Below are 17633 nucleotides of genomic sequence, written 5' to 3' on the forward strand. Positions count from 1 at the left end.
TCAGCAGATTTGTTTCAGCATTTGAGAGAAACAGCAACTCCATAAATCTGGAAAGATGCTTTCTGGCAGCTTTGGCAAAAAAAAGCTCCTGCAGTAGCTCGATAAATCTCTTCTGAAGCCTGTCCTTGACCCTCCTCCTGATCAAGATCACAGCAGAGCTCAAAAAGAGGAACGGCGGAGCGACCTACCTGACGTTGTCATGGCGCTGGATGTAAATCTTGTGGAAGATCCTTTCAGGAGGCTTCAGGAAGTCTTCCTTCATCTCCATCGCCACGTTCCTGGGCAGCAGGCTCATCAGCAGGCGCTCCTGCGAGAGTGCGAGATTTGTTTGGAAGAGAAAGGAGAAGCATTGATAAAAGTAATTGAAAGAAGTAATTGAAGTAATTGAAAAGTCCTGTGTGAACTCATGTGACTCTGGCAGCTCTTATTTACATCATATCAGAATCTCATGATGAATGGACCAATGGAAATTCTCCAAAATGACCTGGATTTAAATATTTTACATTGACTTCTATTTAAAGTTAAGAAGTTTTTTTTTCCTGCTCCTGTAAAGTTGCTGTTTTGGAGATACAAGGTTTGCGAAAAACAAAATGAGTGCAGCTGAATAAGACGCTATGTCCAAAACTGATGATGATAACTCTGTTTCACAAGTCAGCAAGTAGTGATGAAGATACCTGTAGCCAAATCACACAGGCAGCAATACGCTCTGGCGTGGTCTTCAAAACCCTTAGAGGATCCAGATTCTGATCCAGTCAGACTCACAACACACAGCGATAGAGCAAAAGATCTGAGAACCACTGCGTTAACCGACTGAAAGTGTGCCAGCGTTAGCAAACAGGCACATTTTCCAACTGTAGGTCCTGAGACCTGGAGAACCTGGTTTTAAGGTACATGATCTGAGGACCTGGAGAATCTGGTGTGAAGGTACCTAATTTGAAGACCCGAAGAACCTGATGTGAAGGTACCTAATTTAAGGACCTGGATAACCTGATGTGAGTGTACCAAATTTGAGGCCCAGGAGAACCTGATGTGAAGGTACCTAATTTGAAGACCTGAAGAAGCTGATGTGAAGGTACCTAATTTGAAGACCTGGGAAATCTGATGTGAAGGTACCTACTTTAAGGACCTGGAGAATCTAATTTGAAGGTACATAATTTGAGGACCTGGAGAACCTAATGTGAAGGTACCTAATTTGAAGACCTGGAGAACCTGATGTGAAGGTACCTAATTTGATAACCTGGGAAATCTGATGTGAAGGTACCTAATGTGAGGACCTGGAGAACCTGATGTGAGGGTACCTAATTTGAAGACCTGGGGAATCTGATGTGAGGGTACCTAATTTGAAGACCTGGGGAATCTGATGTGAAGGTACCTAATTTGAGTACCTGGAGAACCTGACTTGCCTGATTTGATGACCTGAAAAACCTTGTTGATACACTACATGTCCAAATGTTTGTGGACACCACTTCTAATCAATACATTCAGCTCGTTTAAGTTGCACCCATTGCTGACACAGCTGTACAATACACAAATACAGCTTGCCTAGTCTGTGTAGAGAAGTACTACCAATAGAATAGGACCAGATAAACATGAAGCTATCTGTTGGCACCATGCCTAATGCCAGGCGTGGGCCAGAGAGGGGTATAAAGCCCCCCTGCATTGAGCTGTGGAGCAGTGGAAGAACTGTGTTTTTTGGAATGATGGTGGAGCTCCGTCAAGTACTTCTGAGATGAGGTGGGGAGGACGAGGCATGGTGGTGACCATAAAAGCTGACCTGAGGTCAGTGGTGTTACCTGTTTCTCATTCTCGTCTTCCATGCGCAGTCGCTCCTCAATGCAGTTCCTCGCCTGGAGGAAGGCCTTCCTCTGAGCGCGCTCAGTCAGGATCCGCACAAAGAGGCCAGACAGGTTGACGCTGGTGAAGAGCACTGTGTTGGCCACCAGCTGTTAGAAACACAAACAGAAGACACACACAGACAATTATGTAGCAGGGCGTCCAACATAGTCAAGGAATCTGAGAGTTCTGGTCTAGGTTCAGCTACCACATCCTCTACGACACTGTAGTTGTTCTGTCCAGGCTCTGCCCACCAGTGCATTCTCTAGTAGCCACTGTTGCCAGGCTGAACAAGCTTCAGATCAGATCACATCAAAGTTCATTTGTTACTTAAATGAGGTAGAAAAGTATATTTTGCGGACAAAAGTATTGGGACACACCTCTCATGCACTGAATTGAGAGTTTGCATTCAGTCCCACTGCCACAGGTAAATAAAATCCAGCCCTTAGCCATGCAGTCTGCCTCTCTTACACACATTAGTGAAAGAATGGGAGGTTCTGAAGAGCTCACTGAACTCCAGCGTGGTTCTGTATGTAATAGGAGACACCGCTGCACCAACAACAACAAGTCAGCTGGTGAAATTTAGACCTTCCCTCCTAGATCTTCCTCCATCAGCTGTGAGTGGTTCTATTATTGAACAGTGGAAGCGTTTAGGAGGAACAGCACACAGAGAGCAGCTCAGCTCCTACAACAACCTGACTAAGAGTTAAGCCCAGTCTTTATGTATCCTGAGGTCATTCCTCATACATACACACCACATACATGTCTCAAAAAGGGTGATGGTGGATTGTGTAGAAACCTACAGATGTAAGAACACACAGCACGCATTACAACAACTTACAACTTACAGTAACTCGCATAACACTGGATTCACAGAGGGTAGATCCTCCGTCCAGGAGTCCCTTTGCTGCTGCAGACCTCTTAAATACACCCCTCCAGGGCTACACAGCACTTGAAGGGTGGAGCTAATCACAAAACACTTAGCTAATCAGGGCTTGATGGTGTTCAACGTTAATTTACAGATGGGAATAGTAAACCCAAACCGAGAGAACTCTGACTAGTGTTGAATTACCTAAGTAATTACGAGGATGGATGAAAATCAAGAATCTGAACTTGAGGAATTGCCACCAGCTACTGCCACACCAGCTCCATACCACACTGCATTCATTTCATAGTAGAGAGCTGTTTTTCAGAAACATGGGATAATACTGTAGAAAAATGGCTGTCATTTTACAGCGATATTTTACAGTGTGTTATGCTGCAAATCAGGTTGAATGGGCTTTTTTTAACAACCTTTTACAGTTTGTTGCTGCAGCTGAAATGAAAAAGCATTTGTTGAAACTGCTGAAGGCTCAAAACAGAATGTTTTGCCAGTTTTTACAAGCCGGGCCCCTGTTATGGGGTGGTTTGGGAGAATTAAAGCATACAAAAACAATCCAAAAGACACAGGAACAACAAGATGTACAATTTTAACAAGTTGGATCCCTGTTACGGGGTGGTTTTTGGGGACTGAAGCATATAAAAACAATCTGAAAGACACAGGAACAAAAAGATGTAAAATTTTAACAAGCCAGGCCACTGTTACGGGGTGGTTTGGGGGGACAGATGCATATAAAAACAATCTGAAACACACAGGAAGATAAAGATGTACAATTTTAACAAGCCGGGCCCCCGTTACAGGGTGGTTTGTGAGGGCTGAAGCATATAAAACAATCCAAAAGACACAGGAACAACAAGACGTATAATTTTTACAAGTCAGACCCCTGTTACGGGGTGGTTTGTGGGGGCTGAAGCATATAAAAACAGTCCGAAAGACAGGAACATAAAGATGTACAATTGTAACAAGCCGGACCCCTGTTACGGGTGGTTTGTGGGGGCTGAAGCATATAAAAACAATCCAAAAGACACAGGAATATAAAGATGTACAATTTTTGCAAGCCGGGGCCCCTGTTACGGGGTGGTTTGTAGGGACTGAAGCATGTAAAAACAATCTGAAATACACAGGAACATAAAGATGTACAATTTTAACAAGCCGGACCCCTGTTACGGGGTGGTTTATGGGGGCTGAAGCATATAAAAACAATCCAAAAGACACAGGAACATAAAGATGTACAATTTTAACAAGCCAGGCCACCGTTACAGGGTGGTTTGTGGGGACTGAAGCATGTAAAAACAATCTGAAATACACAGGAACATAAAGATGTACAATTTTAACAAGCCGGACCCCTGTTACGGGGTGGTTTATGGGGGCTGAAGCATATAAAAACAATCCAAAAGACACAGGAACATAAAGATGTACAATTTTAACAAGCCGGGCCACCGTTACGGGGTGGTTTGTGGGGGCTGAAGCATACAAAAACAATCTGAAAGACACAGGAACAAAAAGATGTACAATTTTAACAAGCCGGACCCCTGTTACGGGGTGGTTTATGGGGACTAAAGCATATAAAAACAATCTGAAAGACACTGTTTTGATTAATTAGACAATAATTAAACACTAGTTTTGATTACAGAGCCAACTGTAATGAATCTCACGTTCTGTCACCCCCCTGTTATGGATCTCCTTCGGGTAAACGTTAAGTGGTCCAGCCCACAGTCAGCAGTCACAGTTTTCAAGCTGAGGGAATTTCACTTTTAATTTAAATGAAGGAGTGGCCAAAAATAAAAATTATGTTTTTAAAAAATGCCAGAAAAGAAAAAGGAGAGGGAAAGAAACGGGGGAAGGGTTTGTCACCCAGTTTTTCAGAGGTAAATGCGGATCATTGAGATTTATGGAGGTGTTACTAAGATGAACGCTTACGCTCCAGTAACTGCAGTTACTGATGGAAATGATCTGACAAAACCTCACAACAAATGGGTTTTTCCCTCAGAAATCAATACTTCAGTCTGGCGTCCAGTATTGATATGCAGTCACATTCCCATTTTCATGTTCACAGCTAGAGAGGGTGACAGCACAGTGAGAGTTAGCATTTAGAGTTATGAGTTATACCTTTTTTTCGCACATTATAATATTGTGACAGGTTCTGCTCCGGCAAATGAAGTGAGAAGAAGTACTTCCTAACTGGAGCTCATTATAGTGGTGCAGTAAATTAATCTCTTCACACTTTGAGAGAATGATTTTATATCTCCTCACTGTCGCGTAAAAAAAAAAAAATGTTGGCCGTTTTTCGCATTTTGCCAGTATGTAAATCTGGCAGTTGTTCTTTACATTATATTAGAATTTCATAATGCATGGACCAATAGAAATGCTCCAAAATGACTTGGAACAAGATCTTTCTACATTGACTTCCATTGAAATTTAAGAAGGCTTTTTCCTCCTCCTGTAAATTGGCTGTTTTGGAGATACAAGGTTTGCGATTAACAAAATTGAATGCAGCTGAATCAGAGGCAATGTCCAAAACTGAAAATAGAGCCCTCAATGACTTCCTGCCCGTGCTGTCTGCCCGTGCAAGCCATAATGTAAATCTAGCAGTATGCACTGACCAATAGAAATGCTCCAAAATGACTTGGAGCACAGTCTGTTTACATTGACTTCCAATGAAAGTAAATATTAAGAAATCCAGGCTGTCATCAGATTCATATTCCCACTGCTAGCTCTTCACACAGCAGCTGGGATTTTCCAGACGCCGGTGGTGGAGCTCTTTAACCTTGCTGGTGAAGCTGGGGGTCGATAACGGGACAGTTCCCAGACCTCAAGGTCACAACAGGTTTGTTTAGCACACATGCTCCTGCGTTAATCAATCGGTCAATTAGGGAGGCTTTTCAGAGCATTGGCTTTCTGCCACAAGTGAACATTTAGTGTTTTGGCGTGCTGTAAATCAATGCTACAAGAAGCTCAGTGGCTCCATTTACTTATTTATTTATTTATTTATATTTACTTATTCAGTTATTTACACATTTATTTAACTGTATGGTTTATTTGTTTGTTTATCTGTATACTATTATTATTATTACATTACATACATACACATATATACTGTAAAAATATTTATTTAAACACTATAAATATAAGAATATATTTATAAAATATATAAACTATATTTATTTTGCTGTATGTTTTTTTATTAATTTCATACATATTTTAAAGTATGCAGATTTATTTATTCAGTTATGTTATTAGTTATCTACTTCACTGTATACAACATTAATCATTCATTTGTTAGCAGTCAATATTTTAAAAACATTATCACATTTTATGCTCTATTGTAATGCAATTAATGATCTTAATTTTAATATCAAATTCATATTAATTAATAAAATACATTATTTATTTAGTTAGTTATTTGTTTACTTCTTATTTATTGAGTTACTTAGTTGTAAATGTGTGTTTAATTACATTTCAGGATGCTTCTTTGTTTAGTTTTGCATTGGTTTATTTTCTGTATATTGTTATATTTATATCTCTGTTCATTTTTGTGGCTCGGTTTTACACTGTGATCTGCTGCAGCTGTGTGTGATGAAGCTAATAGCTTAGTAGACAGCAGTCTGGGTGTTGAGGTGTGAAAACACACACACACACACACACACACACACACACTCACACACATACAGGAGTTACACACTGCACTCCATGAATACACACCGTAGTGGGCTGGTGGTGGGATGGGGATAATTAACCTCAGGCTGTGAGAAGAGGCAAGTGTGGTGAGTGTGTGTAAGAAGGCTTTTGTGTGTGTGTGTGTGTGTGTGTGTGTGTGTGTACTCATATACAGTGTGTTGTAAATATGCAGCGTGTACTGTTGTGTTGATGTGATATTACCTGTAATAGGATCTTTCCAGGTAGGATCTTTTCCTCTTGCAAATCAATGGAACTGCAGTATATATTATTATCATATCAAACTTTTAACTCATTTTTCCATCATTTTGATACTTTATTTGTGTTAATTGTATGTGTGATGAAGAAAATAATATGATGTTACAAGAATGTATAATATGAAAAAGATTTTACTCATATTTACATTTCTAAGTAATTTTGAAGCATTTCTATTGGGCCGTTCATCATGTAATTTTGACACAATATAAAAACAACTGCCAGATTCACAATTTCATTAATTTTTGGTATAACTGTGAGGATATGCTAGGTTTGAGATTATTATTAAATCAGTTTTAATATATATTAACATAAATGAATGCTAATAAATGAATGTTAAATGAACTCAAGCTGCAAGATCTTTAAGATTAAGATCATCTACAGCAGATCTTTTTTCTTATTCTTATTATTAAACCTCTCTCCATGCTGGCCGATCATTTTTACTTTAAGACTTTATTTCTTTTTAGCCCTGCACTCCCATTCTGAACGGAAGGAGCTGAAGGTCAGATAGCAGATGTCCTGATCGTCTGATTGACAACATCTGGGGACAGTGATCAATCATGTTTATTAGATACAGCAGCAAATAGATATATTAGATATATTAGTGTATATATATAACTTTTTTTATTTAAAAAAAAAAAAAATTTAGGATTGGAAAATTTGTCATTTTCAAACTTTTTATATCAAATACAATTTTATTAAATCTTATAAAATGAAAAAGCTGACATTTTAAAACCTTATATCTCCAAAATGAGAACTTTTACAGGAGAAAGAAAACACTTTTCTAGCATTTTGGAGCATTTCTATTGGTCCGTTCATCAGGACATTTGTAATATAAACATAAAAAACAAGTGTTTTTTGTATGATGGCAATGATATGCTAGTTTGAGATCGTTATTAATTCATCAGATCAAATTAGCGTAATTAACTCAAGCTACAAGATATAGGACTAAGGTAATTTACAGCAGATCTTTAATTTAATTGAATTTAATTTATATTAAATTTCACCATACTGGCAGATCATTTCAGCTCTTTAAAGAACCTATTCCTTGATTTTTTTTTATGTTTAAACCGTCTATGAACCACCAGTGGACCACCAGTACACACATCTGTTACCAGAGAACAGCCCCACCAGCTTGTACAGAAGCCCCTGTAGCTACTGAGTAATACACCTCAGTGTGTGATAAGCCTTGTGGAGTGTTAAGGGGTAAGTTGATTATTTTTCATCGTACAGTTTCTGTATTCATTTTCAGAAACCTTTAGGCTTAAACTCTCCGATGTTGTTCATTCCGACAGTGTTTCCTTATTAACTGCAGGCTAATTTGCCTGAACGCTTTACAGCACATGACTCATTTGAGTTGTCTGTACTTTACTTAGTTGTGTAACGTGTTATTAATGAATAATTTCTTATATAAGCCAGAAGCAAAAAAAAAACAACAACAAAAAAAAAACTCGCACCTACGGCTGAAGCCCACTGGCCCCTCCGTCTTGCGACATTTCCGAGATTAACAGGGTGTAAGGACGGCGTGGCAGATGTGTGGGAGATGAAAAATTCTCACATAACAGTTTGGTTTGTGCTTTTGAGTGGGAGTCTGAAAGCTCTCACACATAGCACTCACAAACACACACACACACACACACACACACACTTTTATACACACACTCACACACTCAGCTGATAAAGCAATGTTTCTTCCTCTCCTTCAAAGACTGAGGATGAAGGAACACTTTTTATGTTTGCGTTTTTGTTTTTTTTTATCAGACCTCAAACCTGTAGATCTTTGAGCAACTCCTTCCCTCTGTTATTAGCCATGTTAGCAGGTTTGGTCGACCTGGTCCTTAAAGCCCTGGTCCTGCTGGTCTCATCAGACACTGTTTTCTGAGCAATTACTGATTAACTTCGACTTTAAATGGGATTTTAAGGCAAAAATTATCATATTTAAATCAGTCTGATCAGACTAGCTCTAGTGGTTGGACCACCTGCCCGCCACCGGGTGTTTTACTGAACTGGGAAAATCTGGGAACCAGCGAGCTGGAATTCACAACAGGAACCTCTAAAGCTCAGCTCAGTGGTGTCCCTCCATCAGTCTGTCTGTAAACTTCATTTTAATTATTTTATATTTGATTTATTTTTTATTCACTCTAAAAAATGTTATAGCTACGCTGCTGGTGGAAAGTTTAGCACCAGCAAGCTCGACCCAGCTTTATAAGCTGATGAGTTAAAACCTTATATCTCCAAAATGGGAACTTCTGGAGCATTTCTATTGGTCCGTTCATCAGGACATTTGAAATATAAACATAAAAGTGTTTTTTGCATGACAGCAATGATATGCTAGTTTAAGATTGTTATTAATTCATCAGATCAAATAGACGTAATTAACACAAGCTACAAGATTTTTAGGACTAAGATCATTTACAGCAGATATTTAATTTAATTTAATTTAATTTAATTTCACAATACTGGTAGATCATTTAATCTCTTAAGAACCTATTCCTTGATTTTTGGATGTTTAAACCATCTATGAACCACCAGTGGGCCAAAAGTGCTATTACACACATCTGTAAGCTCGACCCAGCTTTATACAACCAGACTCTGCAATAGCTTCTTCCCCCAAGCCATCAGACTTCTCAACTCAACTCAATTTCTGAACTGATGTCTTTTCTGTTACATACACTCTCTCTCTCTCTCTCTCTCTCTCTCTCTCTATCCAACCATTTACCCAGATAAAATGGGAAGCATTTGTTTGCACAAAGCATTTGCACTAATAACTTTACTACCTCACTGGACTCAATATTTATTACACACTGCAGAATTTGCCCACAACCAGCTATTATTTATTATTCTCTGTCTGTACTGTGTTGTGTTGTCTGTCTGCACTTGTTTGTGTTGCACTTGTGTTCTGTATGCACTGTATCTGTTGCACCATGGTCCTGGAGGAACGTTGTTTCGTTTCACTGTGTACTCTGTATGTAGCTGAAATGACAATAAAACCCACTTGACTTGACTTGACTTGACTTGACTTGATAAGCTGATGAGTTTAAGGACTAGGGAGTTCCAGGAGTGAGTCTGGGAAACAATCACTTCACCAGCCGCACCTCATCAACTAACACCACTCGGCCCAGCATACCTGATGGTGTCCTGCACAATGGAAAGTATTGCTCAGTGCCAAAATCCCTTTGAGAAGTGAGTGTACAGCCTGCACACTGACCTACTTACCCAGCAGCTCGGACAGGGTAGGGAAGCGCGAGTGTGAGTGTGTGCGAATGGGCTAAAGACAGAACCGTCTCTCCCAGGGACTCTACTCGAGGCTGTGGGAATAGTTGGTCTGGATGTTATGGTCTGTCTGATGGTAAAGTCAGACTGTGTTGGTTAGGATGGCAGTCAGAAGATGTGTTAGTGGTGTTAGGAAAGTCTTTCTTAGGGAACTGCAGTTGGGAAAAGCAGGACAGGGTTCCATAGTGACAGATCATAACGGATGTGGCTTCAAAAGACTGCAGAATGGCCAGTTCCCACATTATCGGAAAACCCCAGGAAAGGCTTTACTCTACATTTACGGCATTTAGCTGACGCTCATATCCAAAGCGACTTGCCCAAGGACTTCTATTGGTGTAGCGGACACCGGGAATCGAACCCCAGTCTTCCACATGGTGTGAAAGCTCACTGGCAGGTTGTGGTGTTATCTGTTGCGCCACACCAACCACTAACTTCATGCTAACATTCACTTTTAGGGAAGTAGATCTTCCTCACAGAGACGTGGAGGGAGATTAGGAAGTCATGTGGGAAACGTTGCTGATTCCTCTAATATCCCAAACTATCAGCTCATACATTTCAAAATTGACATTTACGGCATGGTGTCACAGAGATGGGCCAATGTAGTGTTAAGAGTCTTGCCCAAGGACTCTTACTGGAGTAGCATAGCATAGTCACCCAGACCAAGAATCGAACCCCACTCTCCCACATGGTGTGTTAGCTCACTGGCAGGTAGCCATGTTATCTTTTGCGCCATGCCAACCACCAAATGTGTCATAGAATGTATGAAATATCTGATGGGAATATCTACCCTCCCAACTCTACTTTAGGCACTTTGACTCATTGGACATTGACATTGGAATACACTGGAATTTTTGGGGATCAGGTACTAATTACCCAATGGCCCACCTCAATATCCATTACTAGGCAGTTCTACTTTACTACTGCTATTGCAAAGAGAGTACAGCTGACAGCTGCTACACAAATGACTGGTCAGGGCCGGCTTCCACCTCTCCATTCTTTCTCTATGTCTGCGGTTTTGGAAATAGCAACACTGTTCCATCTCCAGGTTCTTCAGTCTGATTGTAAGGTTGCAAAGGTTTGGGCCCCCTGCTTGTGAGCAGATGATAGCTGCCCACCTCCCTCCGATGGCGATGGTCAAAAGCCGATCCGCACCAAGAGCCCTTCCAGCTTCAAGTACGGCTCGGCTCGACCCTCCATCCTTTAAGATCCACGGAAGACGAGCGTCCAGACTTTTTTCTGTCCTGCACCGAAGTGGTGGAACGAACTTCCCTTGGGTGTCTGAACAGCAGAGTCCAACACTTTCCGTCCTCAAACCCAGACTGAAGACCCTCCTCCTCTTCTGAGAGGACTTAGTGTGCAGAGTGTAGAGTGTGTGGAGGACTGTGTCTCCAGACTGACTTCTGTATTTAGTAGAGTCTAAGATTAGAGGGATTCTGGATTCTAGCTGATCTAAACTAGCTGAGGTTATTTCTGAGTGAAGCACTGCTGTAAGTCGCTCTGGAGAAGAGCATCTGCTAAAGGCCTTCAATGTAAATGTAAATCATACAAATACACTAATAACACCCAACCAACCAACTGATACACCATAGCAACTACCTAGCAACCACACTAAGCAACTACAGAGCAATCACCGCTGCCTGGAAATGCAAAACACTTGTTGCACAATCATGTCTATTGTTCTTCAATGTGTTTAAACATGAATGTTATGATATGGTCAAGTTTTCAAGTGTAGTTGGGCCGATGGTCTTTATTTACTAATCTCAAAACTCATTGTTCATGATTATCATCATCCAATCATTATGAATTATTTAGTAAATGCTTTACTGATTTACTGTAATGAAGGACTGATTAGATAAACTAGGTGTTGGATGGGAACTGGAAATATTAGCCTTCCATCAGATGAGCTTTGAAACATCTTAGGCTCTAAGGGTCTGTAGGTAGCCCCACACTTCAGTTCCGCATACTCAGAATTATATAACTTACATAGTTTCACAGCATCAGCTGAAGATAATCATGAAAAGAACGTCTTCAGATGAATAATATGATGATGAAGCTACAGGTTAAGGGATTGATACTGTCCTGAACTCACTCTCAAACTGCAAACACTGCAAACACCACAAACCGAAGGAAATGACACTTCAGCACCATTCGAGTGGACAGCACCACTGTGAGCATCCCAGTGTTGAGGTGTTCATTTGTGTCTAGCTGGACTATATGGTCCAGCATTTAAAGTACTGAATGAGCCCTACAGTTGTTAAATTAACCACACAGCCAGTAAATTGGCTAAGCAATTGAACTGTCCCAACACTTCAACATTCAACACACTGCAAGCCTGAAAGCAGAGAACTGATCTACAGTCTGGTCTTTTACTAATCGAGCAGATCCTGATTCAACATCCGTCTATTTTGAATTTTTCCGATTTAATGAAATTAATTTTTTGATGGTTTATGTGGTAATTCTACCACATGGATATTATGGATTAATGTAAGTGTTAATCCAACACTGTCTGTGTGTTAAATTCACTGTTTAGTTAATCCAACCGTGACCCAAATTAAGCCTAAACCTAGACTAAGAGGAATTTCCAGTGGTAATTCACCATTGATACTGCAGCGTAGCCCAAAGCTAGACTTACTCTGAGCCTTACCTGTAGGTCTTAATTAAATCCAGTAGGTCTTATCTCAGTCCTGTAGTCTTAACTTAGTCCAGTAGTCTTAACTCTGCCCTATAGGTGTAAACTCTGTCCTATAGGTCTTAACTCAGTTTTGTGGGTCTTACCTCAGTCCTGTAGTCTTAACTCTGTCCTATAGGTCTTAATTAAATCATGTAGGACCTAACTCAATTCAACAGGTCTTGCCTCAGTCCTGTATTCTTAACTCTGTCCTATAGGTCTTAATTAAATCCTGTATGTTTTAACTCAGTCCTGTAGGTCCTAACTCAATCCAATAGGTCTTACCTCAGTCCTGTAGTCTTAACTCTGTCCTAGAGGTCTTAATTAAATCCTGTAGGTCTTAATTAAATCCTGTAAGTTTTAGCTCAGTCCTGTAGGTCCTAACTCAATCCAATAGGTCTTACCTCAGTCCTGTAGTCTTAACTCTGTCCTATAGGTCTTAATTAAATCCTGTAGGTCCTAACTCAATCCAACAGGTCTTGCCTCAGTCCTGTATTCTTAACTCTGTCCTATAGGTCTTAATTAAATCCAGTAGGTCTTATCTCAGTCCTGTAGTCTTAACTTAGTCCAGTAGTCTTAACTCTGCCCTATAGGTGTAAACTCTGTCCTATAGGTCTGTTTTGTGGGTCTTACCTCAGTCCTGTAGTCTTAACTCTGTCCTATAGGTCTTAATTAAATCATGTAGGTCTTTATTAAATCCTGTAGGTTTTACCTCAGTCCTGTAGTCTTAACTCTGTTCTAGAGGTCTTAATTAAATCCTGTATGTTTTAACTCAGTCCTGTAGGTCCTAACTCAATCTAATAGGTCTTACCTCAGTCCTGTAGTCCTAACTCTGTTCTGGAGGTCTTAATTAGGTCCTAACTCAATCCAATAGGTCTTACCTCAGTCCTGTAGTCTTAACTCTGTCCTATAGGTCTTAATTAAATCATATAGGTCTTAAATAAATCCTGTAGGTCTTAACTTAGTCCTGTATGTCTTACCTTAATCTTGTAGGTCTTAACACAGTCCTATAGGTGTAAACGCAGTCCTGTAGGCATGAACTCAACACTTAATGTACTGACTGAACCTGCAGGCAGGTATTCTTTTCACTACGTAGATGCTTAGTTAACAGTTTGGGTGATTAGATTTTAAACTAGTAGGTCCCTCTCCTCCTGCATGGACTCTACAAGATCTCTGCATCTGTCCTGTGTATCTGGCACCAAAACATTAACAGCAGATCCTGCAGAACCAAGTCCTATAAGTTCCTCCATGAGTATCAATGAGCCTAAGGTGCCCATGACCCTGTCGCAAGTTCACTGGTTGTCCTTTCTTGGACCACTTTTGGTAGGTACTGACCACTGCCTACCAAGAATGCCCAACAAGACCTGCCTGATATTTTGAAGATGCTCAGATTCTCGCACTTTTCAATTTCCAGATTTTAACCAATCAAGAATGGGCTGTTCACTTGCTGCCTTGCTATCCAATTACTCCAATTAATTTCCAATAGTGGGTTACCATCTGACTGTAATTTAGAACAAAGCCAGGCTTAGTCTGGGTCTGGGAAACCAGCTGTATGTGTGTTAATTTAACAGTTTAGTTAATCAAACAGTCTGTATTTCACACAGTGGCAGCTAAGCTCTCTCTCTCAGGGTTGTTATTACATAAAGCCCTGTTTTAAGGTTAAAAGGATACTCTCTTTTTTCCTTTTGGAGACACAGGAAAGGAGATATAGTCCATGACTAGACTGGATGCCTGTCTGGGAACTAGCCCTAAGTGTCCTGTGGTGGTGCTGTTCACTGAATGGTGCTGAAACCAAGTTTCCAATAGAAGCTTTAACACTTTAGACCATTCTATTAACAGCGTACACGGGCAGACGCTTATACTGCAGAACTGCTCTACAAATCATTGATGAGCAGGAAAGAAAAGGAAAGATAGAAAAAATAGAGGGTATAAACTCTGTACACTCTAAAAATGGGGGCTCTTTGAAGGTTATTTGGTGAAAGAGATGACAATAAATAATGAGAAGAGTTCAGAGGAAAAGAAAGGAGATTGAAGAGATGATGAGAAAAGATATGATGAGAAGAGAAGAAGATGAGAGAAGAATAAAAGAGAGGGAAAGAGAAGAGAAGAGGAGTGAAGAAAAAGAGAGAAAGATAGGAGAAAAAGAGAAGAGCCGAGACAAAAACGAAGATAAGGGCTGAGAAGAGCTGAGAAAAAGAAGAGAAGAGCTGAGAAGAGAAGAAAGAAAAGAAGAGCTGAAAAGAGAAAAGAGCTGAGAAAAAGAAGAAGAGAAGAGCTGAAAAGAGAAGAGCTGAGAAGAGAAACAGGAATTCTTTCTTCTCTTGTCATTTTTTCTCTTGTCAGAAGAGAAGAGAAATGACAAAAGAAGAGAAGAGCTGGGAAGACATGAAAGAAAAGAAAAAGAGAATAGCAGAGAAGAGGAAAAAAGAGAAGAGCAGAGAAGAGAAATGACAAGAGAAGAGAATAGCTGAGAAGAGCAGAGAAAAGATAAGAGGAAAGAATAAAATAAGAGCTGAGAAGAGAAGAGACAAAAGGAGTAGAGAAGAGCAGAGAAGAAAGGAGGGACAAAAGGAGAAGAAAAAAGCTGAGAAGAGAAATGACAAGAGAAGAGCTGAGAGAAGAGAAGAGAAAAAAGCAGGAGAGAAGAGCTGAGAAGAGACAACAAGAGAAAAGTTGAGAAGAGAAATGACAAGAGAAGAGCTGAGAGATAAGAAAAAAGGAAAGGAGAAGAGCAGAGATAAGAGAAAAAAGAGAAGAGCTGAGAAGAGCAGAGAAAAGAGAAGAGGAAAGGAATAAGAGAAGAACTGAGAGAAGAGAAGAGTAAAAGGGAGCAGAGCCGACCACAGTTAAACAGAGAAGAGAAAAGAGCAGCTGAGAGAAGAAGAGCAGAGCAGAGAAGAGCAGAACAGAGAAGAGCAGAGAAGAGAAGAGCAGAACAGAGAAGAGCAGAGCAGAGCAGAACAGAGAAGAGCAGAGAAGAGCAGAGCAGAGAAGAGCAGAACAGAGAAGAGAAGAGCAGAACAGAGAAGAGCAGAGCAGAGCAGACCAGAGAAGAGCAGAGCAGAGAAGAGCAGAGCAGAGAAGAGCAGAGCAGAGAAGAGCAGAACAGAGAAGAGCAGAGCAGAGAAGAGCAGAACAGAGAAGAGAAGAGCAGAGAAGAGCAGACCAGAGAAGAGCAGAGAAGAGAAGAGCAGAGAAGAGCAGACCAGAGAAGAGCAGAGAAGAGCAGAACAGAGAAGAGCAGAGAAGAGCAGACCAGAGAAGAGCAGAGCAGAGAAGAGCAGAGCAGAGCAGAGAAGAGCAGAACAGAGAAGAGCAGAGCAGAGAAGAGCAGAACAGAGAAGAGAAGAGCAGAGAAGAGCAGACCAGAGAAGAGCAGAGAAGAGAAGAGCAGAGAAGAGCAGACCAGAGAAGAGCAGAGAAGAGCAGAGCAGAGAAGAGAAGAGCAGAGAAGAGCAGACCAGAGAAGAGCAGACCAGAGAAGAGCAGAGAAGAGAAGAGCAGAACAGAGAAGAGCAGAGCAGAGAAGAGCAGAGAAAAGAAGAGCAGAGAAGAGCAGAGCAGAGAAGAGCAGAGCAGAGCAGAGAAGAGCAGAGAAGAGCAGAGCAGAGAAGAGCAGAACAGCGAAGAGCAGAACAGAGAAGAGCAGAGCAGAGAAGAGCAGAGAAGAGAAGAGCAGAGAAGAGCAGAACAGAGAAGAGCAGAACAGAGAAGAGCAGAGAAGAGCAGAGAAGAGCAGAACAGAGAAGAGCAGAGCAGAGAAGAGCAGAGAAGAGCAGAACAGAGAAGAGCAGACCAGAGAAGAGCAGACCAGAGAAGAGCAGAGCAGAGAAGAGCAGAGAAGAGAAGAGCAGAACAGAGAAGAGCAGAACAGAGAAGAGCAGAGCAGAGAAGAGAAGAGCAGAGAAGAGCAGAGCAGAGAAGAGCAGAACAGAGAAGAGCAGACCAGAGAAGAGCAGAGCAGAGAAGAGCAGAGAAGAGAAGAGCAGAACAGAGAAGAGCAGAGAAGAGCAGACCAGAGAAGAGCAGAGAAGAGAAGAGCAGAGAAGAGCAGAACAGAGAAGAGCAGACCAGAGAAGAGCAGAGCAGAGAAGAGCAGAGAAGAGAAGAGCAGAACAGAGAAGAGCAGAGAAGAGCAGACCAGAGAAGAGCAGAGAAGAGAAGAGCAGAGAAGAGCAGACCAGAGAAGAGCAGAGAAGAGCAGAGCAGAGAAGAGCAGAGAAGAGCAGACCAGAGAAGAGCAGACCAGAGAAGAGCAGAGAAGAGAAGAGCAGAACAGAGAAGAGCAGAGAAGAGCAGAGAAGAGAAGAGCAGAGAAGAGCAGAGCAGAGCAGAGAAGAGCAGAGCAGAGCAGAGAAGAGCAGAGAAGAGCAGAACAGAGAAGAGCAGAGCAGAGAAGAGCAGAGAAGAGCAGAGCAGAGAAGAGCAGAACAGCGAAGAGCAGAACAGAGAAGAGCAGAGCAGAGAAGAGAAGAGCAGAGAAGAGCAGAGCAGAGCAGAGAAGAGCAGAGAAGAGCAGAGAAGAGCAGAACAGAGAAGAGCAGAACAGAGAAGAGCAGAACAGAGAAGAGCAGAACAGAGAAGAGCAGAGAAGAGCAGAACAGAGAAGAGCAGAGCAGAGAAGAGCAGAGAAGAGCAGAACAGAGAAGAGCAGACCAGAGAAGAGCAGAGAAGAGCAGACCAGAGAAGAGCAGAACAGAGAAGAGCAGAACAGAGAAGAGCAGACCAGAGAAGAGCAGAGCAGAGAAGAGCAGAGCAGAACAGAGAAGAGCAGAACAGAGAAGAGCAGAACAGAGAAGAGCAGAACAGAGCAGAGCAGAACAGAGAAGACCAGAGCAGAGCAGAGCAGAGAAGAGCAGAGCAGAGAAGAGCAGAACAGAGAAGAGCAGAGCAGAGAAGAGAAGAGCAGATACAGAACAGAGGAACCCACCGTTCTCCAGAGTTTCTGTGTCCTGGCGGTGACGGACGTGGCGGTCACCGTGGTGTGAGAAACGGCCACCACTATCCCGAACACTACGGCCAACAGCGTCCGCACCGGCAGCAGCGCGT

General features: G+C 41.5%; 1 protein-coding gene across 2 annotated transcripts in view; it reads right to left on the reverse strand.

Annotated features, from left to right (window-relative positions):
• Positions 1-17633, reverse strand: part of adcy1b (adenylate cyclase 1b) — a 103288-nt gene that overhangs the window by 84769 nt on the left and 886 nt on the right. For both annotated transcript variants that reach the window (XM_072687243.1, XM_072687242.1), the window contains exons 1-3: positions 17515-17633; positions 1794-1943; positions 189-307 (exon numbers count right to left, since the gene is read on the reverse strand). The exon at positions 17515-17633 is cut by the window's right edge and continues 886 nt beyond it. In XM_072687243.1, coding sequence (XP_072543344.1) covers positions 189-307; positions 1794-1943; positions 17515-17633 — 388 coding nt within the window. The remainder of the gene's footprint in view (positions 1-188; positions 308-1793; positions 1944-17514) is intronic.

The sequence above is a fragment of the Salminus brasiliensis genome, chromosome 9 (assembly GCF_030463535.1).
Source record: "Salminus brasiliensis chromosome 9, fSalBra1.hap2, whole genome shotgun sequence".
Classification (NCBI taxonomy): domain Eukaryota; kingdom Metazoa; phylum Chordata; class Actinopteri; order Characiformes; family Bryconidae; genus Salminus; species Salminus brasiliensis.